This window comes from Chiloscyllium punctatum, chromosome 26 (assembly GCF_047496795.1).
Source record: "Chiloscyllium punctatum isolate Juve2018m chromosome 26, sChiPun1.3, whole genome shotgun sequence".
In the NCBI taxonomy this organism is placed as follows: Eukaryota; Metazoa; Chordata; class Chondrichthyes; order Orectolobiformes; family Hemiscylliidae; genus Chiloscyllium; species Chiloscyllium punctatum.
Genome location: NC_092764.1, coordinates 21,498,867 through 21,525,910, shown reverse-complemented (window position 1 = coordinate 21,525,910; position 27,044 = coordinate 21,498,867). Strand labels below are relative to the sequence as shown.

At 38.4% G+C, this 27,044-nt stretch overlaps 1 protein-coding gene across 8 annotated transcripts in view; it reads right to left on the bottom strand.

Annotated features, from left to right (window-relative positions):
• zdhhc7 (zDHHC palmitoyltransferase 7) overlaps positions 1-27,044 on the bottom strand; it is a 75,205-nt gene that overhangs the window by 5,177 nt on the left and 42,984 nt on the right. For 7 of the 8 annotated variants that reach the window (XM_072595923.1, XM_072595922.1, XM_072595925.1 and 4 more), the window contains 5 exons: positions 20,589-20,713; positions 10,799-10,895; positions 7,599-7,680; positions 5,101-5,231; positions 951-2,268 (listed from right to left, as the gene is read on the bottom strand). In XM_072595923.1, the coding sequence (XP_072452024.1) occupies positions 2,092-2,268; positions 5,101-5,231; positions 7,599-7,680; positions 10,799-10,895; positions 20,589-20,713 (612 nt within the window). In that variant the 3' untranslated portion in view covers positions 951-2,091. Of the gene's footprint in view, positions 1-950; positions 2,269-5,100; positions 5,232-7,598; positions 7,681-10,798; positions 10,896-20,588; positions 20,714-27,044 lie in introns of those variants that run through there. The other variant, XM_072595921.1, reaches the window with a different exon arrangement.

Below are 27,044 nucleotides of genomic sequence, written 5' to 3'. Positions count from 1 at the left end.
GCCTATGCCAAATGTATTAGGGTGTGGGCAGACTAACATTAGGGCAAACGGAGCTTAAGAGGTTCAATTGATACCTTCAATATTTATTTGCCTCTGGTGGGTGTGCTGCCAGTTTTGACACCTGCATTTTATGGGGGCGAGCTAATGAGTGTGTGGGAAGGTGCTAGCACCTATCCATCCATCACGCCCCATATCCTTTGAAAGTATAATTGAAATACCATGAAGTCTCACATCCCTTTATCAAAAATACCTTGAAATTTTTCACAATTAAATCATACGTCTTAAACTATCAACTTTCAATTAATGATGTTGTAAAAGTGTAACAGATGTCTCATCATCCAGGAGTGCTCACAGTATGCAAAATAAAGTTGCATATTCATAACATAATTGTTGCCTAAATCCAATGACAATGACTAATTTCCAAAGGAAGTGGAGTGAAACTCTGTGGAAGTAGATTTACCTTGCTTCACCTCAGAATTAGTTGGGTCATAATCCTAGACCTAGATTTCACAAGATTAGTTTTGGCACAAACAGAAAGGGCTTAATCTGTATTGTAAATGCACTCACACAGCATTAAATAAGCAATGCCTGTTGACTGGTGCAGTAAAGTGAATAAAGTAATTATTGTACCAGAAAGCAGGATCTCAAACTTTTTCCAAAGCTCCAAATAAATATATACTTAATTTGTAAGAAACTGTAACAGTACTTATGTCTCTTTCTCCTGAAATCTTTTATACCAACTACTTCTGCTTCACCTTCACCAGTGCTGCTATCAGTCAGCATACAGTTCAGATTTTCAGGTTGTTATAATAGACATCCCAGTGGAAGCATAGTGGAAATGGAATAACTATCAATAAACATATCATGACATTTACAATATAATGTTAGCTGCATTACTCTGCTAAATATACAGGAAAATAAAATCATTGCTCATAAAAGGATCACTCAGCTTTCTGGAGTCATTAAAGACATTTAATGCTCAATTTGGCCAGTTTCTGCCAGTGTACTACTTCCATCTTCCTTTATGCTTTAGTATTATATGGGGAGCATCGTGCACACTGGATTTTCCATTTTAGTAGCAGAAATCAAACATTAATAATTTTCTTCCTCCAGCTAATTAGGAATTGAACAATAGACTAACATTAAGGCTTCATAAACAATGAAAAATGAATTAATTACATCACTGTTGGTTTTCAACTTTTTATGTTTCAGAGGATATGAAGCAAGGAGAAAAAATTGTTCTCTCTATACACTAAACAATCATTTTATATTAAATTGAACTAGAGGTTTGTTGTGAAGATATTTTATATCAATTTTAGAAACAGCCATCAACAATAATATACTTACAATTCATCTGTGCATTTCAACAAAACAATAAATAAAATTTTAAAATGTGATTATGTTCGGGTAAACTTTGGATTATTGAAAAAACAGTGCACACCCACCTATACCACAGATAGAGGGAAAGAAACTGTCCTGAAATAAAAAAAATATACATGAACTGAAAAAATAAAGTTTCCCCTTCTTTAGAGTTCCCTTTTTATATATATAAAAATATAAAAACAGATTAAAGAAATTATTCAATTCTAACTTATACAGTTCGTAGGTAATAGTTTGCAAATTTAATGCCTGAAAATTATTATTCAAACGAGATGAAAGGGTTGGGTGGAATGGACTACAAACTTCATGTTTAAAAAAAATTTCAACCAATGTCACTAAAGTATCAATCACATTGTAGTTTACATCCAAGTATTTGGGATTATGTCACAAATAGTACATTATGCAAAACTGCAAGATGAGCAACTATGCAGAGGTTTATACAGTAGGGCAACAGGACACAACTGCCCTTTCAAAGCTATGGTTTGATTTTTGCAATCCATTCTTATGAGGCTGATGGAGATTTCTGTCAGTTCACTAGTTCCAGACTTCAGGCATTTGTTCATAATTAGGTTACTATGTTCAATTTTAACAGGCAGCATTTATTTAATCCATAGTACCTTAGTAGGCAGTACGTAGAAAAGAAATAAGTCTTGTGCTAATTTTATTTTAATATTAGAAAGATTACTTTTTCAAAAATGTTCTTCTTCAGGATCAAACAGCGAATTCTGCTCCTCCCTTCAGAGTTCTGGGAATGAGTCGTCTAATTCTAATGCCTGAGAAAGGATTAATCCACAGAAATGAGGGTTGCCCTCCAAAAACAGTCTTCATTCCCTCCCATCGTAACTTCCTTTCCCATGTCGGTTTTTCATTTTTTAGCCGTTCAATTTCCTGCATGATAAACATAAAAATACACTGATGAAGTGTGACCATTCAATAGATAAACACTTGAATTTACAAAGCAGGGGTGGCACAGTGGCTCCAGCGGTTAGCACTGCTGCTTCACAGCACCAGGGTCCCAGGTTCGATTCTCACCTCAGGTGACTGTTCTCCCAGTGTCTACGTGGGTTTCCTCCCACAGTCCAAAGATGCAAGGGTCAGGTGGATTGGCCATGCTAAATTGCCCATAATATTAGGTGCATTATTCAGAGGGAAATAGGTCTGGGTGGGTTACTCTTTGGAGGGTCGGTGTGGACTGGTTGGGCCGAAGGGCCCGTTTCCACACTGTAGGGAATCTAATCTAGCTATACATTTTGCTTTTTCACCACACCTCAGCCTGTAATCAACAGGAGTTTCAACCTAGTTGTTAACAATTAAGATGGAATATTTGAGTATTATTGTTATAATCTAAACTATCTTTGCTCCCATTGAAATAATGGACCCCAGTGAAAATTGGGCTTGAGAAAGATTCATAATCGAAACTGGATTCATTTGTCTTCTGCAATTTTTAATGATTCATATAATTGGATTAGTTTGCATTCTTCAGGAAGTACATTGACATTCTAGATTTACTTATAATTAATATTTGAAAAATAAATCACCTTCAAAACCTGTTTATTATGTTGTACAATTCATCTTCTCCATTCTGTACAATAGAAGTGTACTTAAGATCCATATTGCACCCTGTAGTCAACGTTAAACTTTAAAGTACGAAACATATGAGGATTGTACTATGACACAGCTCATTTACAATGTTAATTGGAATATGATCTACTGGAAATAGCCATGGAATGGATAGGTTCATTTTTATTTGTCCTAAGACTCTTTCTTATGAGGACAGCAGGGTGGGTGAGAAGACAAAAAAAAAATCTGGATTCTAACATGGCACATTTGCATTGCAACTAACCATTCTTATATTCAGAAATAATTTTCCTTTGTGTGTTATTCTGATAGGAAACCAATGCTGGTAAGACTGTTTTACTTGCTTAGGGCAAATCATAATCGCTCAAAACACTGTGCATATCTACCCAGTGGAATAATGTTTCCATCCTGACTTATGCAGTGGTAGAAGAAATTATGGCACAGCAATTTTTCCACCTGAATGAAACTGGAAAATGCTGATTAGGACATGAAATTCTGCATGTTTTGTTGCTCATAAGATCAGCAATGCTAAAGCTAATTGTGCTACCACTTGGTTAAGATCAGCTGCCTCAGCATAAATCGTGGATTACATCTAAGATCCTCTTATACTGTCTAGCTCAGTACTCACCATCTTTGCTGACTGCGGCTTCCTAAACAAGAATGTTTGACTGACAATTATAACATTCCTAGTGACAGTCCTTTATGATATTTGTTTAAGTCCAGTGACTAGTGAAGTTGGTCACTCTCAATAAATACTGTTAAAAAAACAAAATCCTGCAGTCTAGCATGAAGATAATAACCTGACAGTTTACTGAGATTGATTCTAATGGATGTAATACACGATTAAAAGCAAATCAGCTCATATTATCTTTTTGGGGAAGGTGGACAAATTTGTAAGGATTTTGTTTTATAAAAATAGTTGTAATTTACAATGCTTTTGTTTGTCACTATGCTTTGCAAAATTCAAAGGTTGTATTTGTTCTTTTCATTAATTTTAAAAATAAGCTTTGACATTCCAATTACATAATGCTATGTTTTTGAGTGTTTTTATTCATTATAGAGCTTTTGAGCTTAAAACATGTCAGCACATAACATTGTGGTGCAGCACAATAGTGAAACTCATCTCTTTGCTCACAAAGGCACTTCAGTTAGATATTGAATTGTGTTTAGTAAATTGTTTTCCTCTCAACTAAAATAAGGCCTCTAATGCTAATCATCCCTATTGTACTGACACAGGAGTTGACTGCTGACAAAAAGACTGAGATTATAACTTCCTGGACCAGTATTACAACAAATGTTAATGAATGCACAATGCTCAACACAATTTGCAAGCTCTCAGACAGTGAAGCAATCACTGGCCCAATGTAGCAAGACCTGGACAAGTGATAAGTAGCATTTGGATGACACAAGAAACAGGCAATGACCATCACTGAATTCCCCCATTATTAACATCCTGAGGTTACTATTGACCAGAAACTGAACCTAGACTAGCAATATGAATACCGTTGCTACAACAGCAAGAAAGAGGCTAGGAATTCTGTGAAAAGTAACTCATGACTCCCCAGTGCCTGCACACCATTACAAGGCAAAAGTCACGTATATGATGTAATACTTTCCAATGCAATACTTCACTGTCACTGGGTCAAAATCCAGGAACCAATTCTGAATAGCACTCTGGGACTGCAGTGGTTCAAGAAGGCAACTCACCACTTTTTCCAACGTGATTTGGGAAGTTAAAAATCACATAACACGAGGTTATAGCCAGGATACAGCAATACTATAACCTGGCGTTACGTGATTTTTAAACTTTGTACACCCCAGTCCAACACCGACATCTCCAAATCATGAAGTAATTTGGGAAGACAATGAATTGTGGCTCAGCCAGTAACGTCCACACTCCATCATCAAGTTTAAACATTACACATCAGAAAAGCATCAAATTATACTTGAACTGAAATTAAAATAGCAATGCTAAGGGTAAAACATATTGTGCATAAATATCATATGGTTAAAAAATAGTTTAGAAAGTACCACAAATTCTCTCTATTTTGATGCCTTAACTTGGATTTATTTATCTAACATATCTGCTAATACAAAAAAAACAATGTATGTCAAAACTTCTAAAACTATGAGAAAACATACCGTCTCATCATTGCATATTGAGTGAAGCTGAGTGCCAAACATTACTGAGGTGAATGTAAGAAACAGGAGTCCCTCAAGGCACAAGAAAATGATTAGGATTACAGTTACAGGAGGTGAGAAGCCACTGCATTCTGTGGAGGAAAACACCTTATTATTAAATCAGCCTACAAATGATGCAATAATAATGCAATTCAGTGTTATCACTTTGCTTTCACACATTTAAATCAGCAGTAATTCACAAAAGCTTTAATAAGGTTATAAAATCTAAGCGATTCTCAGCTGAGAACTTTGGATTCTCAGCAGACGATTCTTCTTGCTCAACGTACTTTTATTCCTAAACTATCAACCATAAAGTCAGATTAGGAGATTCTTTTATGTATTGAGTATGTATACCAATTTCTATACTTTTATTTTCTGAGACATTCTGAAATATCAGGTGGTCTTTGTAGTTAATGCTTGTAATATTCTTTTGTATTTAACAGCTAATGAAATATATCTCAAGAAAAATGCATTTTTGGTACATTTAAGAGATCATACAATGCCACTTTTTTTTCCTGAAGTTATGCCAAGATTAGTACCAGTATCAGTTGAGAACCAAAGATACATACAGAACTTTAAAGTTCTTCAAGATATTACAAAGTAGACACTTCTATCAACATAATAGAAGTCATGATTTGGAGGTGCTGGTGTTGGACTAATAAGGATTAATAAACCTGTTGGATTATAACCTGGTGTTTTGTGATTTTTAACTTTATAATAGAAGTGTTCACTTTGTAATAGCTTGAATAATTTTCAGGTTCTGTATATATCTTCAATACCAGTATCAGTTGAGAACTAATCATGGTAGAACTTCAAGACAAAAAGAGGTTTTATATGAACTCTTACATATCCCAAATATAAATTTATCTTGAGATATATTTAATTAGCTATGAAATACAAAAGAATATTGATTGAGTTTCAGGCTGATAATGGTTAAAAAAATCCCTGGGTTATCAAAAACAAATGCTTTGTTTTGTTCATTACTGCGTACTGAAGGGGACTTAGTGTGTCTGAATGACAGTTTATCAACTAGCTAACATTTGCTCCATTATATCCTTCTTTAAAGCTACAGTAGTCAGTATTTCAATATAGATGCTGAACTGATACTTAGATCGAGTTGGAGCATTTCTCAACTTGGTCTCCATGTTTCAATTTTAAACCATCAACATTATTTCATATAATGTGCATTATAAAAGACAAATATTTCTCTACAGAAAATGATTCATCAATTGATGATTTCCTCTAATGATGTAACTTTATTCTGAAAATAGTTGAGACATTGTTAAAACATATTTCTAAAAACGAAATTTTTAGATTAGATTACATTACAGTGTGGAAACAGGCCCTTCGGCCCAACAAGTCCACACCGACCCGCCGAAGCGCAACCCACCCATATCCCTACCCCTACATTTACATTTACCCCTTACCTAACACTACAGACAATTTAGTATGGCCAATTCACCTGACCTGCACATCTTTGGACTGTGGGAGGAAACCGGAGCACCCGGAGGAAACCCACGCAGACACGGGGAGAATGTGCAAACTCCACACAGTCAGTCGCCTGAGGCGGGAATTGAACCCGGGTCTCTGGCGCTGTGAGACAGCAGTGCTAACCACTGTGCCACCGTGCCGCCCACAAATGCTGGGGAAAACTGCCTAGAAATGAGAAAGAAAATCAAACCTTTTTTTCAAATAGCCTAAATATTTCAATCTAAAGGAGTATTTAAATAGGTTCATTTAATTAAAGTATCAGTCTGCATTCCAACTGAAGAACGCTCAAATTTATTATACAGTAGTCAAGAAACAGAAAACAACATTTATGGTTATTTGCCTTGAGAAAACTTGTTATTTTGCTGTTCCTAAAAATTTTTGGCCTCCAAGACTAATCCTCTGTTTCAACTTTAATGAAGAAACTGCAAATTAACAATGTCACAAAGTATTTTAAGTGTATCATACAACTACAAAATACAGAATACGGCAATGAAATTGGTTGAAGCCAGAAGTGCAAATGGGCTGATAGTGAAACTTTTCTTTCCATTTACATCTCAAAGCAAACAAAAATTGCTTCTCAGAGGGAATTACTCTTCTGTATTAACAAGGTACAAAAAAACTGAATGAATGGGCTAGAACTTGAACTATGGCATTTCTGTATCTTTCCTTTTTGTCTATTCCATCAAAGGTGACATCTAATCTTTGAGCTGCGTGAGTATCAATTTGATAAATAATCAGAATCTGGTCAAAGTTAACAGCATAAATTCAGGCAGATATTCAAAACTGGCTTAAAAATACAATGGAAGAAGGCTAAGTACAAACAGAAAACAAAGTTAAGAATTGGACAAGAAGTCAGAAGTAAATGCAGCCATTTGTAAAGCAAAAGTATAAAACAATTTGTTTATTATCCTTTAATTTGGTGTTATATCATATCAGTTTTCCTAGTCATGAAGAAGTTGGTTACTTACCACTCCACTGCTCTCTGATACAGAAGAAAAATTGGAAGCCACACAGTATCAGTGCATGGACTGAAATCAGTGCTATGTACATCTGAAAATGGATGGAGAAACATAACGCTGAGTCATAATCAATTTCATTCTCAAGCATAATATGCCAGCAAAAGATCAGATCGATTTATTTCACTCAAAGATCAAACTGAATTCACTTCCCCAAAGCCCTTATTTCATTCCCTAGCTGGTTTAGCAGTAACATATATATGGATTCATAAAAATTAACACACTCTAATTCATCAACAGGTTAGCCAGCTCTATTACAGTAAAAATGTTTACTTACAATAATTGTTAGAAAATGGTAAAAATGTTTCAAATGTGAAACATATTCTGCTTGGTGATCATTTCTCAGAACCCAAACTGGCCAATATCTGATTCTGGCATTACTGCTGTACTTTAAAGCAAAAACAACCACTGTTCAATTTGTAGGGATCAAATGGCATTGAGATAGAAAGGTTGATAAATGCTGAAGAATGCAACTTTTGTTGGACACAGTAATAACACTAAGAATTCAAGTTTAACTTTAAGGTGCGATTTTGCATGAGTGGAAATTGGAGTTGGGCCACAATGTCTTTTCTCTTCAAGCCTGTCTCCCGAACATCACGTGACACTGTAAATTACCCCTACCGTATCAGCAGATCTTTTTCACTGCCGTAAGCATGGGAGCATTATTTAACCAATGGCTTTCAAATAACACTTCTAAATGAGACTGTCCAATTGATACTTGACAAATTACTTTTCAAATGAAATAAACAAAACGACCTCTATTTTTGGATATGCAACTTAATTATTCTGAAGCGACAGAGATATATACTCTTAGTGTCATCAGTTCAAAGAATATGTTAAGATCCTTAAGCACATTTTGCTCAGGAGGCACCAATAGATGCAGTTTAGCCCCTGTTATACATCCAACTGACACAATTTGAGAGAAAGAAAAACTGTTATATGGATTATTCAATTATGCTCACTAGAATGAACAAAAAACTGTAATCACACTATGATTTCAATAAAACATTCTAAGTGCTTCACAGGAGCATTATAACATAAAAATCTATAAGAAGCTACATAGAGTAATAGAGATGTACAGCATGGAAGTAGACCCTATGGTCCAACTCATCCATGCTGACCAAAATATCCTAAACTAATTTAGTCCCATTTGCCAGCACTTGGCCCATATCCCTCTAAACCCTTCCTATTCATACTCACCTAGATGCCTTTTAAATGTTGAAATTTTACCAGGTTCCACACTATCTCTGGCAGCTCATTCCATACACACATCCTCTGTATGAAAAGGTTGCCCCTTACGTAAACTTTTCCCCTTTCACCCTAAAGATATGTCCCATAGTTCTTGACTTCCCCCACCCCAGGGAAAAGACCTTGTCTATTTACCCTTTCCATGCTCCTCATGATTTTATAAAGCTCCATAAGGTAACTCCTCAGCTTCCAATGCTCTATGGAAAACAGCCCCCACCTGTTCAGCCTCTTCCTATAGCTCAAATCCTCCAACTGTGGCAACAGCCTTGTAAATCTTTTCTGAACCCTTTCAGTTTCACAACATCCTTCCAATAGGAAGGAGATCAGAACTCACAATATTTAAAGAGGACATTAAAGGTTGGTCAAGAAACTAGGTTTTGAGGAGAATGTTCAGAGGATGAAAGTGAGATTAAGAGGAGAAAAAGGTTTTAAAAAGAAGTTCCAAATGTTAAGGTCCTGGTAGTGATTTGTCAGAGAGATCTTGGACTGAAAGAGATTAGAGATAGAGAAGGAGAGAGAGCATCGTGGCACTTGGAGACAGGGTGAGAATTTTAAAATCGACCCAATTTAACCAGAAGCTAAGGCAGGGAAGTGTGCCATGCGAATAGGACTTGGTAAGAGTTAGGGCAAGGATAGTGGAAGCTGGATGATGTCAAGTTTATGAAGGGAAAAATGTGGAAGGCTGGGCAAGACTGTGTTGAAGTAATTTAATGTAAAGATAGAAAGCTTGTTTTCTTGAAAGGCTCAGGAGGAACTTACACTTTTGAAGAAACAAGAGTCATTGATAGTTACCTCACAACCACTTTCGAAAACAAGAATCAAAGCATTTACAAAAGTCAATTGAGAACATATATAAACTTCCCATTACATTCAAGTTGTAAGATTACTCAGCATTTGATAACAAGAGGTTGCCCTGAAACTACCATTTAAAGGTTATTGGAGTTAAAGTTAATATTCACACCTGGATGGAATTTCTTGGACTAAATGATTAAACTTTAAATAATCGATATAAGTCTTTAAAGACTATGCAATTTACCTATCCCTACAAAAAAAAGATTAATTTAATGGTTTCTTGTTTGTAATGACATTTCCAAAGGACAAATATAGATTTACTCAAACTTTTGCTTTATTTTAAAACCATGTGCATTACTCTATATTGACATTCTTACAACTATAACTGAGAAGCAATCATGGGATTTATAGAAGCATGTGAAATCTGGTCAAGCGAGCATAATTACTATTATATCCCAAATCTCTCAGGTTACAATGTAAATATTCACAGGAAGGAAACATTCTGATCACTTTATTTTCTTAAAAAGTATTACTGTTGATTTATTCAAAGTCTGTTCTTTAGAAAACAGAAAAAAAATGTATTCTTAGGAGGTGCAATTCTAAAGTGGTGAGGAACAGAGACACAATGCAAAACCTAGGCAGTCTTAGACCACTACTTTAACTTAAACTGCAATGGCTTTTACGTTATGGTGTTCCTTCTCAATCATCCTAAGTAGTAATGAATTAAGTTTCTAACTGGTTATTTTAGCAGTTGCTCTTATTGTAAACAAGCATTTATCTTGACTGTCTTTGCCAGGATTGTTTATACCTGAGGTGCTGGATAAGTCAGTTTCATAAGTCAGTTTCCAGCAACTCCATCTCTTAGTAATAATACAACAAAAATGTAAATCCTGCACTATTCATGAACAGGATATGTTAGAATAAAACACAATGTCATATATTGCAGAAGTAATGCTATTTACTAGAAACAAAATCTTAGTTACTTAGATTGAAACAAGGAACTATTAATAATAACATGGCCTGATTTCAAAAAATTAATATGGTGGAATTGTAAATTGTTATGGTCTGATGTTAAATGCCCAAAGTCTGCAGGAAAACATATTTAAACTTACAGTAAAAAGTACAAAGAATTTTTGATTGTTCTCTCCAACGCAATTGTTCACCCAAGGACAATGGTGGTCCATCTTCCGGATGCACCTTTTACAAATACTGATTTTTGGGAAGAAAGAAAAAAAATTACATAATTTGCCAAGAAATGTTACATGAATTTTCAAGCAAGCATTCGTTTTCAGGGGTAATCATTCAGCTTAGTTATTTTTGAAACAGCAATCTTACATTCAGAAAAGTCTGTTACATTATCTCCATCCAGAGTCAATTTTTTAAACAAATTGATGTTTAACGACCTTTGTAATTGATTTTCTACATGTTATGGATGTCATCCATAAATGGCAAGGGTTTTATGTAATGATTAAGGTGCTACAAAACACAATTCTGATTACATTTGTAGATGACATCAGTCCCAATTCTTACATATCTCAGAGGTCAGAAATTATCAAAACAAATCTAAATGAGCAAAAGGATCGTTGGATCATCAAATCAACTCAATGAATTAATTAAAACATAGGACTGCATGAGTTTGCAACAGAGCTTCAGTAATTCAATATAAATTTATTGCTCACATGTTAAGCTTTCAGGTTTTACTTCTAAATCTGCAGCTAAGTTGCTAACCTCACTAACCACAGACCTCACACAGACATTTCTTGAGATTTCTTTGAATAACATTTTGAGTTTCAGGGGCCTAACTTTTGGTTTCAGGGGCTTCCTTTCCACGCCCACTAACTCTTTTATAAGGTGATGCAGTCATGTAGCAATACTGCCTTTTCTATTTGCATAGATGTATGGGTTATTTGAACTCACACCGAAGCAGAATTAGAAGAAATCATCAATATCCTTTTATTAAACTTATCCTTTTACCAACTTTTCATTAAAGATAAAGCTGCAACATTTAGAAGGTGGATCCATTTCTGAGACACCACTGTATTTAAGTTGGCAAGAACAATGGCTGTATCACCAAGGTTTTTTCACCAAAACAACAGGAATACACACACACAAAGCATCTCCCATAACACATATCCTGCAGACTGAAGAGACCATAAACTGACTCCCCATCACATATATACAAAAACTTGTAATATTTTACTTTTTATTGCATCGCACATCTTTATCCCAGACTTAAATTTAAAAACTAATTCAGAGGATAGAATTTTCACAGGTCCTGAGTGATCTGGACAACGGTAAATCAGTTGGGAAAATATCATGAGAATGGAAAAATGAAATTCCCAAATTTGAGGAAGAAAAGTCCGATTCTTTGTCAATTAAGAAACTCAAAAATGAGAAACACGTAGCCTATTCATACATTTTAGCATCACACTATTAACCTAATCTCCGCTCACTTAATTGAAGTTTGATATCTCTCCAGGCAATGGAGAGAAACTGGATGGCACCAATTCTTGACATGAAAGTCTGAGTGGTACTTGACAGCTGCAGCTCGGCAGCCCCTTCTCTGGGCATCCAGATTAGGCAGCATCCCCCAATACTGCAGGGCACTCTCCCTGGGCCAGCAAGTGGATGCATTCTTTGTCCCAGAGGCTGGCGCCTAACCAGCTCCAACCTCACCACACTGTAGTAACATGATGATGCAGTGACAAAGTTACCCACTGCAGGACTGCACTCTGAAGCTCATTGCAATGTGTTGTCAGGCCACGTTGTGTGCAGGGACAAGCACCCATCTCATACATCAGACCAGGATACAGCTCGGGGGTCTTAACTGAATTCTTCGCAGTCATTCCCTTTATGCCTCCTCATTTAGAAATTAAAGATTCTCAGTACTGCTGTCTTGCCTACCCTTTTAGTGCAGTCACAAAGCCAGACAACTTGTCATGCTTGTCAGCAATGAGCAGTGAAGGAGTTCCTGTACTGCACTGTGTTATGTCAATACCAACAGCATGGTGCCAGTAGCTTGTGTGGCAAATACCCTGAACTTGCTTCAATCAAATAGCTACTTCACAAAAACTAAGGGAGTAATTCCTTGGATAAGTTAATGAAACTGTCGTCAGTCGAGTTCTAACACAGTCAGTCAAGGGCATGAATCAACATCAGTTTAGAGGTTTGGACACAGTCAGTTGGCTGATATGAGCATTCACGGTCAGGAGCTCCAGGAAGTCTAGCATATGAGGAATGGCTGAGGATACTGGGATTGTATTCGTTGGAGTTTAGAAGATTAAGGGGAGACTTAATAGAGACGTACAAAATAATACATGGCTTGGAAAAGGTGGATGCTAGGAAATTGTTTCCGTTAGACGAGGAGACTAGGACCCGTGGACACAGCCTTAGAATTAGAGGGGGTCATTTCAGAACAGAAATGCGGAGACATTTCTTCAGCCAGAGAGTGGTGGGCCTGTGGAATTCATTGCCACGGAGTGCAGTGGAAGCCGGGACGCAAAATGTCTTCAAGGCCGAGATTGATAGATTCTTGTTGTCTAGAGGAATTAAGGGCTACGGGGAGAACGCTGGTAAGTGGAGCTGAAATGCGCATCAGCCATGATTGAATGGCGGAGTGGACTCGATGGGCCGAATGGCCTTACTTCCACTCCTATGTCTTATGGTCTTAAGTGGGCTATAGCCAATCCTGCAGGTCTGGTGTAGCCAACCTGAGGGTTACTGGTAAGCCCATTGGGAGCTGTACTCAGTCAGGGGAGGGAGGTGGGCCATGGTAAGCCCCAGGCGTGTTATTGCTGAAAGCAAAGTTGATTTATCAGGCCCGCTATTATGATGGGCAAGTTGGGGAGATCAATTGGGTGAACTGGAGGCAGCATGCCGGGATCAGAGAGGATTACAATTATGAAGAAGACCAAAGCAACATACAAGAGTAGGTGATGACACAGCATGGGTACTGTGGGAGAGGGGAGTCACGAACTGGCACCAAATATGACAGTGAGGCATTGAGAATAATATCTGATATAAGGACGTTTTAGGCCTGGGGCTTACAGGAGTACGTTGGATGTTGGAGAGTAAAAAAGACTTGGGTTGGAACAGGGGCAAAATAAAAGCCAATGGAGTGGAGAGAGATGACAAAACAGAATGGACCAAGCATAACATTAATTAGATACAAAGAGTACAGCTTCAGGGCATCTACTCTGGATGTAAACCTCATGCACCAACTTTCCACGCTGACTAAAGATCCTGGCCAAAAGTAATGTCATTAAGTATTACAAATTAATCCTGATTAAGGCTGTGAAGCAGAAGTAATATTAAGTCAGCTGTGAAGTTTTAGCAAAGTTCCACATTTTAAAGCATTATAGTTTGCTCAAAGTTCAGGAGCTACCCACTTCTCACCTTGGAGTACAAAGTGTATACACAATTATCTTATATGTCATGCTGTCTTTTCTGAGTAATACTTGAGGTAGGGGAGGGTGCTGGATTGAGGAATTTCCCTTGTTTTGTACAATGCTCTCAATCTATTACTGTACATGTGCCCAATGATTTGTGATGTGTACTTCTGAATTAGGTCTGTGATTTAAAAGGTCTATGTAGTAGGATCTCATTGCTCTCCTTGCTGTAGGCCTCTATGTTGCATCGTTTGGAGGATGATTATTTAAATATCACTTGTGTATGCAGTGATGGCTGAATGATCACACTAATGAGGAGCTGCTTCATTTCTAATCTTGTCTACATAGACTATTGGAACCATCCTCAGAAGTTATAATTGTCTATGCCCGCTGCACTACAAGCATCCACAGAAACCGAGGAACACATGCACTAAAGCTCAGTACCAAGAGTAACCAACAGTGGTCACGGACTATCCTCCTTATGTAGAGGTTCCAGGCAATGGCACCCTCATGATGAGATAAAAGTGCTAGAGACCCATTATCACACAATTTTCCATGGAATGCCAGGCACATAAGGGATGGGGTGCTTTGCTTTACTCTGCAGGGAGCTGGCAGTTAGAACATCATAACATTTTGTCCAGAGTATATGCAATGCAACACCTTCATCTACTGGGGCTAACAACGGTCATAAGATGTCTCTTCAACACAAGGCTCCGATGCTCACTCAGGTATGGTGGTTTGTAGCTGTTTAGTTCAGAGGGTGGTGCCTGATTGTTGGATGCTTTCTCAAGACAAGTGGACAATGTTAACCAAAAAGGAACAGCACCTTCAACATCCCGCAGTGCAATAGCCTTGGCTGCCGAGTCATTTATCACTGACTGTAAATGTTTTGATCCCCTGTTTAGTCTCAACTTTGAATGCAATTCAGAGAATTTTTATTTTACAAGAAAAGCAAAAGTATATTACTATTACAATGTTACAAACAATAGGAACTTTCACAACATCTGATACTCCCTTGTTCAATAATGACAAAGTTTCATGCTAGTGTGGGTATTCCTTTACCAACAGATTCCACCACCAGAGCTTCTCCAGCACTTTTTGTGCTTGTTGCAGATTTTCATGAGTGGCTCGGGCTCTCCCATCAATCCTCCCACTGCCACAGCTTCCTTTTTAAAATGCTCACAGCTTCTTCAAACCAAGGCTGTTCCCTTTCTGCATTTAGCAGTCGTAGGCTCAAGATATGAACATGAATATTTATAATCCTCATTAGAGTGAATAATTAAATAATTAACTGAAGGGGAAAGTTTCCAAAGAACCTCATCCAAGGTCTCCAGCAGATCAGTGTACAAAGACAAGGTTGAAGCATCTACATCCACTTTCAAATCTAAGTGCAAAGTTGACAATTCATTCTGGCCACATTATGAGGTTTTAGCATCACTGAGGTCAGACTTCAGTTATTTGCATTCACTCCACAAAAGAAAACGTTGCACGCATTGGACACAGTAAAGGTTGCATGCCCTACTAACAACCTTGACTTATTGACTATAAGTCAATACCATCCACACTAAACATTTCAACAAGAGCAGCAGTCTGTACCATGTACAACATACGCTGCAGCAATTCACCAATGATCTTTTGGTAGCAGCTTCTAAATCTGTGACCTTCCAGAGCCTGAACAATTGAAACAGTCGTAAAGGAACTCTACAAGCTCTAAGTTCCTCTCCAAGTTGCACAGCATCCTGACTTGGAATTACATCACCATTCCTTCGCTGTCATGAGGTCAAAACTCTCAAGTTTCCTCCCTCACCACACTATGGGTGCACCTACATCATGTGGACTCCAGTGATTCCAGAAGCCACTTTTTCACCATTTTCCCATGGCCAATTCAGATGGATAATAAATGTAGGTCTTTGCAATGACTCTCACAACCTACAAACAAGTATACAGATATTATACTGCAAATCTAGTGAATGCATCTTAATAACAGGGTTAGGTGCAGCAACACTTAAAATCGAATAGAATAGCAAAGAGGCCAGTGGTCAGACTCCATATGAAGCATCAGTCAGCAGCTCCTCTGACCATTTGCTCAGCTTTGCCACAAATGCTACCTATGGTTGAGGTCAGCATTCAAAACAGCTGTCTGAGAAAACAACTGATTTTCTTCTGATGAAAAATGCATTTTAACATTCATAAATAAAGCCTGGTCTAAGGTTCAGGGAGGCCAGCAACTTTGCACAGTTCAGCAGATTTTACATTGAAGGACTAATGTTTATAAAAATTTAATTGGCAAACATGTTCAAAATTGACAAGGTTGAGCACATTATGATTTTAACTGGAGTGAAATGAAACCTTCTGAAGTCAGTTTAACTATTTTTTTTGTGAGTGGCTGTACTTCCTACAGACTAATGCTATTTACAAGTTCGCTGATGACACCATCATAGTTGGTCAAATCTCAGATGGCGACGAGACAAATTACAGACGAGAGATGGAAGACCTGGAAAAATGGTGTACTGAGAACAACCTAGCTCTTAATACCGGCAAAACCAAGGAACTCATTACTGACTTTCAACGGGATGTTACTCACGCTCCCCTTCCCCTTCACATTAACAGCACAGAGGTGGAACAAGTGGACAGTGTCAAACTCCTGGGAGTGGTCATCAACAACACGTTTTCTTGGATTCTTCATGTGGACGCACTGGTTAAAAAGGCCCAACAATGTCTCTTCTTCCTCAGGCAGCTGAGGAAGTTTGGCATGTGGCGAATACCATTGCCAACATTTATAGGTGTGCCTTTGAGAGCATTCTGTCTGAATGTATCACTACCTGGTATGGTAACTGTACCATTTAAGATCGGAGACAGTTACAAAGAGTGGTGAACTCGGCCCGGACCATCATAAAGGCCAAACTCCCAACTACAGAATCAATATAGCAGGCCTACTATCAAGGGAAGGCCGCCAGCATTCTCAAAGATCCATCCCATCCTGGCAATGTTTTTCTACAACCCCTATCATCAGAGGGAAGGTACAGAAGTCTGAACACACAGACCAGCCGGTTTTGAAACAGTTTCTACTCTACTGTTGTTAGAATACTGAATGGACTCTCAAATTCTTAGCATTCGCCTGTACCTGTGTTTTTGCTTTTGCTGCTGTTTACCTACTATTTGCTTTTCTAGACTACTTAACTACGTGATCTGCTTGTATTGTTCGCAGGACAAAGTGTTTCACTGTGCCTCGGTACACATGACAATAAATTAAATTCAAATTCAAAAACGTGAATGTCACAGGAAACAGTTATTGTCAGTTTAATTATCTGCTGAAATATTGGAAAATCTACACAATCACAGGTATTAAATTGATTCAAACAGCAGGAGGCACAAATTAATCACAGAATCAACAGGGCACAGTGGTTAGCACTGCTGCCTTACAGCACCAGGGTCCCAGGTTCGATTCCAGCCTCAGGTGACTATCTGTGTGGAGTTTGCACATTCTCCATGTCTGCGTGGGTTTCTTCCGGGTGCTCCGGTTTCCTCCCACAATCCAAAGATGTCAGGCCGAATTGCCCATAGTGCCCATTAGTCAGAGGAAAATGGGTCTGGGTGGATTACTCTTTGGAGGGTCGGTGTGGACTGGTTGGGCCGAAGGGCCTGTTTCCACGCTGTAAGGAATCTAAAAACATCTATTCTAAGTTGCTAAATGTCAAAAATCCTTAGACAACTACAAATGCACTTTCTTGTCTGTTCAAAGGATTGCCTGTTTCATTTAGAATACAATTACATAGCAAACAAAAAAAGATTTGAAACAAACATAGAAAGCAACAATGATTGAAAACTCCGAGACTGATTCAGTGATTCTAACTCAACATACATCTGAGTTATGAAACAGTTTTCCACAAACTTCCCTGTGCAATATTTGTAGACGTGTGAGAAAACAGTCTTAGCCACTATATTAACAGTCACTAGTAACATCACTAGAGCTAAAGCTTGCAGTTCAATGCTAAACTCAATAATAGCAGCTACAGTGAGATATAAATCTTTCATTACATTGGTGCTATTCTTAAACAGTAATCATTATCCTTTCATGAAATCCCCTGATGTGTTGGCATTGTAGATTATGAATATGTCTAGTTCTCAAATGCAAACCTATGCATATTAACATTTCAAAGAAATAGCAGCCAGCCATTAAATTGACTTAATTAGTTTACAATAGCAGGTGCCAGTTACAAGGCAAGCTAAATTATCTTTACCCAAATTATAGACATCAAGACTACTTCACATATTGGTAAAATATTTTTTTAAAGCAAGGAATGATGGTGTCACTAAGCATGGCTTGCCAAAATCCACATTGATTTTTCGTTAAGTATTTGAAAACATGCCAATCAACTGCATTTTTTTTTCATAAGATTGACTACTGCACAAAACAGTTTGATTAATGGAGAAAAACAACAAGAAAATGCATAATGTGTTTTAGCTTCCTTTCCTCCAGATCTTTGTACTCTTGGAAGAACCAGTACTCCCAAAAATACATTTTAAAAAAGTTCTCTACATTCTGCTTCCCACGAAGATATGCTGTCCATTTTCTATTTGCAGTATAGTAAAAGCAAGAATATAAGACCATAAGATACAGGAGCAGAATTAAGCCATTTGGCCATCAACTCTACTCTGCTATTTGATCACGGCTGATATACTGTGTAATCCCATTCTCCTGACATCTCCCTGTAACCCTTGATCCCCTTACCAAATAAGAACCTACCTACGTCCATTTTAAATGCACTCAATGACTTGCCATGCACAGCCCTCTGCACCAATGAGTTCCACAGATTAACAACCTTCTTGCTGAAGAAATTTCTTCTCATCTCAGTTCTAAAGGGTCCCTTCACTCTGAGCCTGTGTCCTGGCTCCTCATCTGTCCTGACAGCTTAAAAATCTTTTCCACATCCACTTTATCCAAGCCTCGCATTATTCCATATGTTTCAATCAGATCTCCCCTCATCTATTTAAACTCCACAGACCCAGAGTCCTCAACTGCTCATATGTCAAGTCCTTCATCCACAGGATCATTAGAATCATAGAATCCCTACGGTGTGGAAACAGGCCCTTCAGCCCAACGAGTCTACACCGACCCTCCGAAGAATAACCTACCCAGACCCATTCCCCTATCCTACTACTCTACATTTACCCCTGACTAATGCAACTTACTTACACATTCCTGAACACTACAGACAATTTTAACATGGCCAATTCGCTTAACTTGTACATCTTTGGATTGTAGGAGGAAACTGCAGCACCCGAAGAAACCCACACAGATATGAGGAGAATGTGCAAACTCCACACAGTCACCCGAGGCTGGAATCAAACCGGGTCCCTGGCGCTGTGAGCTACCGTGCCAAACTCCTCTGAACTCCTTCCAACAGCAACACGTCCTTCCTTAGATATGGTGCCCAAAACTGCTCACATTTTCCAAATGCTATCTGACCAGAGCCTTATACAGTCTCATCAGCACATCCCTGCTCTTGTATTCTAGCCCTCTAGCTGCTGCTGCAGCTCTGGCTAGGTTAGGGATAGGTTGAACATACTAGGTTCTTTTCCACTTGAAGATAACTTGATTGAAGTGTCCAAGATCTTGAAAGACCTTGACAAGATGCATGTGAAAAAGATGTTTTCTCATGCAGATGAATCCAGAACTAAAGGGCAATATTTTAAAATTAGAGTTTGCCCATTTAGGACTGAATTGAGGAAAAATGTTTTCTCTGTACACAAGGTAGTGCAACTCTGGAACTGAATGCCTCACAATACTTAGTTTAAAGTGGGGTCATTGAATACTTTAGTGCAAAAGTAGATTGATTCCCCTGCCTAACGAAACTAAGATTATCATAGGCAGATGATAATGTGGAATTCAAAATGTACACAGGTTAGCCATGATCTTATTGAATGGTAGAACAAGCTCGAGGGTCAGAAAGCCGACATCTACTTGGATTTTGCACGTTCTCCTTGAAAGATGTGGCAGATTAAGTGTTTCAAATGACATTTTATATTAAATAAATAAAAATCCTTGCTTTATATTATTTGGATACTTTGAGGTCCTGTCATCTGTAATTTGCTATCATTTACACAAGCAACAATAAATCTGAATTTCCCCTTAAGTTCACTTCTACAGAATGAATGCTAAAGTCACTGTGGATAATCAACAGTAATATCAAATAAATAGATATAACGGAATTGTCACATTATAATAATACTTGGGCATTATTACATTTACAGTAATAATTTGACTTCAAATTTGATTGAAATAATTAAACAGGAAAAATGGTCAGTTTCTGAAATCGGCTGATAGATAATTAAATGTAAAATAAAATTTGTAATGATTCAACAATTACTGGACTTTCTGTCAATAACACTACTGTTCTACAAGGAGATGCATGCTATAGGTCAAGAGTACATTTTCAAAGGAATGACTAACACATTAGTTGCAAGTAAATTGAAAGCTATTTTAAATAAAAATCTATAGATTGCACAATACCTGCAATGATGAGCTCGCTCTGGCTTAATACTGCAACATTTTGGGCACTTATAAATCACCTCCCCTGGTTTCAGCTGTAGACTCTCCATATACTCTTTTGTGGCATTGCCTTTCGGCACTGCACCCTGTGCAAAGAAACCATTAAAACTAAGTTAACACCACAGAACTGTAACTCAAATCAGTAGTTCATTACCAATCTTCATTTGAAGCAGTTTATAGAATTCTACATTTCCATACTCTGTTGGTTCTTTGTTTTTAAACTGGATCTAAAATCACAAGGACAGAAATTGCTGGAAAAGCCCAGCAGGTCTGGCAGCATTGGTGAAGAAAAATCAGAGCATTAATGTTTCAAATCCAGTGACTCTCCCTCGGAACTGATCTGCTCTGAAACGTTAACTCTGATTTCTCTTCACAGATGCCACCAGACGTTTTCCAGAAATTTCTGTTTTTGTTTCTGATTTCTAGCATTCGCATTTTTATTCAGTTTTTAAAATCATAAGGAGTTCAGTTTGGGTAGATGAAGAAAAACCGTCTCCAATGGCTGAAGGGGCAACAATAGATGGGACAAGTTTTATATGATTAGCAAAAGAACTACAGACAATTAGGGAAGAAAATGATGCAATGTGTTTAGGATTTAGATATTTTGTTCGATGGGTGAAAAATACAGGTTCATCAAGAACATTCAAAAGGTTACTTGATTAAATACTCGAAGGAGAAAACATTGCACAGATAAAGGGAAATTTTGGGGAGTGGGACTAACTGATTTATCTTTGAAAGCTATCACAGACTCAATGGGGAAACGTTTTGTGAAAGCGGACTTTATGATCCTAACACACATCGCGTGCGCTGATAAACATTGCTGAGATTTACTGTATAATTCTAGTATTCAACAATTTAACCATAACTGTATATCTTTAACACGATCTATCAACAGAACAGACATTACTATAATTACAGGAAACAAAGTAGGTTTTACAACTCCTACAATCTATAAGAACTAGTGATATATAATTACATAAATCATATAAACAGCCAATATTTAGTCCACTGTACCTGTATCAATTCAATGCTACAGTATTCTAAAATTAAACTCGAACTCTACTCATAATTAGATTTGCCCTCTGTTTCATTTAAAGAAGTTTTTCCTCAAAACGTTCCAATGGTCTCAGTTTTAACCAATGTTTATGTTACAGGTTCCAAGTTGCTTATCCCTCCCTGTGAAAAAAAAAGTTCTCCTAACATCTTTCCTCACTCTCTAGCATTCTTTTTGGCTTTAATGTATTTTCTCTAATGGGGAGCTTAAAATTGAACACGGTATTTTAACTGTGGCCAAAAGATATTTTGTACAATTACACTAATACATCTTCAATCTTGACTCTTGTACACACTGTCCCAACATATTAATTCCCAAAATCTGTACAAAATTGTTTTTACGCCTTTAAAGGCAGGAAATTACAATGGCTTTCCATTATGGATATCCTCCCATTGGGATGGTCTTCTATCTTAATGACCTTGTATAAATACAAGCTGCTCATGTTTCTTTTAAAACAATATTGCTTCACACCCACGAGCATCATCAATTTATCTCAACTATTATCAGTCACACAAATTCCTATTTACATTACAATACTTGTCCAATATTATTCAATTTTTCTAATATGTCTCTTGTCAGAGAGCTTATGGATAACTATCACATGATTGTAAATTTCTTACATAATTGCTATGGTTGAAATTAAGCAAAGTATTGATTTCTTCAAGTATCTTCCAGCCATCAATGTCTTTTATCTGATTTTTGGCTTTCATCTTTTACTACAGGTATTCAGGTTGGTTATCAAAATTGTTCATACTTATTTGTTATCACATCCATGATAGATATTCTGTGCTGTTGAAATTTTCAGACTCCATAAATTAGGTAAACTGTCCCATTTTAATAGAGAGGAAATTTTGACGCATTAGTCTCAAACTCCTGACAAGTGTTAATTGAGGAAGAATTTAATGTTTTTCTGTGCATATAAAACTATTCAATGATTGTTACTGAAATCGCATTCTGTAATAACATTGTACCAATACTATATATAACAGCATAGACTCAAAAATGGTAGCCACTTCTAAAACGTCAAAGGCAACGATTGGATCTTCCTTCAGTCAAAATAATTATTCAAACAAAAAGGCAATGACTTGTCTCTCAAAATGCAGTTTGAAGATATTTTTAGTCCAATGTGTTATTACACATCTCTGGAGTAGGTGAGATCTGCAACAAGGCCTCCTGGCTCAGCGATAGGGACACCACCACTGCACCACCAGACCCTTTTTAAAATGCTTGTTCTTCCTTTCATTTATGGTACATTCAGATATTAATTTCTATTTCATATTTTTTCAAATAAATACTTAATACTGCCAGATACTTTGTGTAGCAATCAGGCTGTAACTACTTAAATACAGGGTTGAACTTTCCCAGCACCTGAACAACCTGAGCAATGGCAAGTCAGTCGGTGAGAATGGAAAAATAATATTCTTGGTCAGATTTTTAAAAAAAAAATTTCTACCATAGGTTTCAAAGGCAGGACATTAATCTCGCTGATAAACCATCAGAACCAATTTGCATGAAGTAACATCTAATTATTACCTAATCTCAACTCATTTATATGCTGTTTGCTATTTGTCAGGCAGTGGACGGTAACTAGGTAGTGACAATTTCAGACACCAACTCAAGTTTGTTGCTTGCTCCTCCAGGCCTCTATCTTAGCCAGCAACCCTCAACATTTCAGGGCATACTCCATGGGCAGTGACTATATGACATTCTTTGTTCAAGGAGATTGATATTGGACACGTACTAGCCTCATAACATTATCACAGCACATCTTTAACTCAAGTAGAATGCAGGTTACCATTTCAATACTACACTTTAAAGTGCTCCAAACACCATATGTCGTGATACTTCTACCAAAACGCTTTGTGAACAGAATCGGATATCCATCTCATGCATTGGAAGAGAGTCCACCTTGGGTTCTTAGCTCTCACTCACTTGCACCTTGGATGCTCACAGCATCCCTGTCTTGCCTTTTTAGCCCTAGCCGTCTCATTGAGAACTTGCAGCCTCATACAAATGTGAGGTGATGCATTTAGGCAAGGCTAATTCTACAGCGAATTATACAATGAATGGAAGACCCTTGGGAAAAGTTGATGGGCAGAGATCTGGGAGTGCAGGTCCGTTGTACCCTGAAGGTTGCTGCATAGGTGGATACAGTGGTCAAGAAGGCATATAGTATGCTTGCATTCATCGGATGGGGTATTGCGTATAAGAGCTGTCAAGTCATGATAAAATTGTACAAGACATTGGTTTGGCCGCATTTAGAATACTGTGTACAGTTTTGGTCACCACATTACCAAAAGGATGTGGATGCTTTGGAGAGGGTGCAGAGAAGGTTTACGAGGATGTTGCTTGGCATGGAAGGTGCTAGCTATGAAGACAGGTTGAGTAGGTTAGGTTTATTTTCACTAGAAAAAAGGAGATTGAGGGGGGACCTGTTTGAGGTTTACAAAATCATGAAGGGTATAGACAGGGTGGATAGAGACAAGCTTTTTCCCAGGGTGAAGGATTCAATAATGAGAGGTCATGCTTTCAAAGTGAGAGGTGGAAAGTTTCAGGGGGATACACGTGGCAAGTACTTCACACAGAGGATGGTGGGCGTTTGGAACGCATTGCCAGCAGAGGTGGTCAAGGCAGGCACAGTCCATTCATTTAAGATGCGTCTGGACAGATGCACGAGTAGGTGGGGAGCAGAGGGATACAGATGCTTAGGAATTGACCGACAGGTTTAGACAGTACAGTTGGATTGGTTCAGGCTTGGAGGGCCAAAAGGCCTGTTCCTGGGCTGTAAATTTTCTTTGTTCTTTGACTGCTGTCTTGCTTTGCCTTCTAGTACAGACATGAAGCCTGTCTTGGTTGCTAACCATGGCTAGTCAAAAGGATGAGGTCTTGCTGCACAGAACCGTACTACAAAAATGTCACACCTATAGCAACTTACGTGGCAAACACACTGCTGCCGTACAACTTCAACCGATTGGTTATTTCTCAGTCTGAGGGAGTAGTGCTCAGTGAAAATCAAGGGGACCTGTTGTCAATCAGTGGGTACCTGCACAGAAGTTCTGATCTCAGTCCAGGAGCCTAGACTTGGTCAGTTGGGTGCTTAGACTATGGTCTAGGGGTCAGTATCATTAGAATTTGGGAAGTTGGCTAGTCAGTTCTGCACATACAGTGTAACGAGTAGGTCAACTGGGGAGCTGCATTGGTCTGATTCTCATCAGTGGGTGCTGACTTTCTAAGTCAGTTAGGGGGCGTCAATCTGGAGATCTGTTCAATGTAAGTCAAGAGGGGCTTTCAGGGGTTATTGTTGTGGTGGGTAAGTTTGGAAGTTAACTGTGTGGATTGAAGGCAGCTGAACATATAAAAAGGAACAGAATACGACAGAGCAAGAAGTAACTGTGGAAGGTGGTCATTGATGGTCACCACTGTCCTGGCTTTCATGAGGGGTCACTGCATAACAACATTTGCCATAGCTAACCTTTATGCATGGGGTTAAATGAGTAAAGTGAGGAAATGAACAGCTAAATAAGACAGTTGGGTGGAAATGTGGAGAAAATCAAGCTGATGAGGTTGACAGGGAGGGTAAGGCAGAAGGAAACATTGGGGGATGGGGGTAGAAGAGGAGAGAGAGCATGATCTAGACTGAGCCTGCAACTTACTCTGTGAAGCATTACCTGAGTTGTCTTCCATCCTAATCCAAATTATAAGATAAAAGATGGCTTTCACCACACCCTGAGGAAGGAAGTGGGCACTAGGTGTGAGCGATGCGAGACCTGACAAGGAGCAATACATTAAACAGACACTGTCTTAGTCTAAACTACAGACATTTGTTATCATGTAATTCTGCATGTCAACCTCAGCACTGAACAGTGATCTCGACTAAACGCCCTGACTATATCATTCAACATCACAAATTAATCCGGACTGTGAAATGTAAGTAATGCCAGGCAAGCTTGAAAGGTTCACCATAGTTCCACAATTCACAATCACCTTCCAAAGTTTCATAGGCTGCACAAGATAGCAACTCACTTCACTCACCATGGATTCTAAAACATCCACACTGCAATCCTACATGCAAAACTGCCTTTCTTAGTTAATGTGGAGAATAGAGTAAAAGGAGAAGTTCTCATTCTTCTACCACACATACAATCACCTACTGAATGAGCATTAATTTGCTTGAGCAGCATTCATGTGAATCATGTCAACAATGTAAAAGTTTAGGCCATCCATCTCTCTCCTTAGTGCAAGTGTCCATTTCCCAAACTTTTATTGAATTTTAATGTCATTTGTGTGTGCTGCAACCTCTGAATGATCCATATTACTGACGAGTTGCTTTGTTTCTGACAGAGCCCATTTGGATTATTTAGAATCGTCCCCAGTGGATTCAGGAATGGAAGCAGCTGTCAGCCCTTTGATCCATTACAACAAGACACAGATGAGGAATGCATGGGTTTGGATGTCCAGGACCAACATCAACCTTGAAGAGATGTTCTGAGGAAGGGTCACCGGACCTGAAACACTAACTCTGATTTCTCTTCACAGGTGCTGCCAGACCTGCTGAGTTCTTCCAGCAATTTCTGGAAAAAGCTTTTGTTTCAGCAGATGTGAAGCAGTCTCCCAATGCAGAGTTTCAAGCCACAGGTACTCTCATGCTGCAACAAAATGCATGAGATCCACAGTCACCTATCTTCAATGGAGAAGGGTTATGACATTCTGTTCAGAGGTGGTAGTCAGAATGTCGTGTCAAGATGTCCAGCTTATCAGCAATGCAATATCTTCTACCACTGGACCATCAAGAGTCATAAGATGTCTCCTCAGTTGTAAGTTACAGCCAGGTTGAAGGTAGGGTGGCCATGTGCCTCTGGAGTGTCCAGATAGGAGTCTGCTGGAGACCCTGTATGTGATTCCTCTTCCAGATTGCTGCCTGCAGGCACTGCACTGCCTTGAGAAAAAGGGATACCTACAAGTGAAGTCAAGATCCCTCAACCCCTATTACCTTGCTGTTAGCAGTGAGCAGCAAGGCTACAGTGATGGAGTGCAAACCAGCTTATTTCCAGCAGGCATTGAGTGTGCTGGACCTGTCTCTGTGGCAATTTTGAATGTATTTGTGGAGATAGCCAGACACATGCATGGTGGAGGCAGTACAGTACAGACAGATTTGGAGGACTCCTCTAATCTTTGATCTGCATTCCTTGCGTATCTCTGACACAGCTTTTGTATCGGTTGTTCATCTGAATTAAGTTATTAATGACCAACACCATGGGGTGCTCTCTCTGCTTGGGAGCTGAACAGGTGTCTGTTCTCTGACAGTGCGTAGTACCAGTGACCTGGGAAGTTTCTTCCTCGGTGTGACTGTGATGTGCTCACCA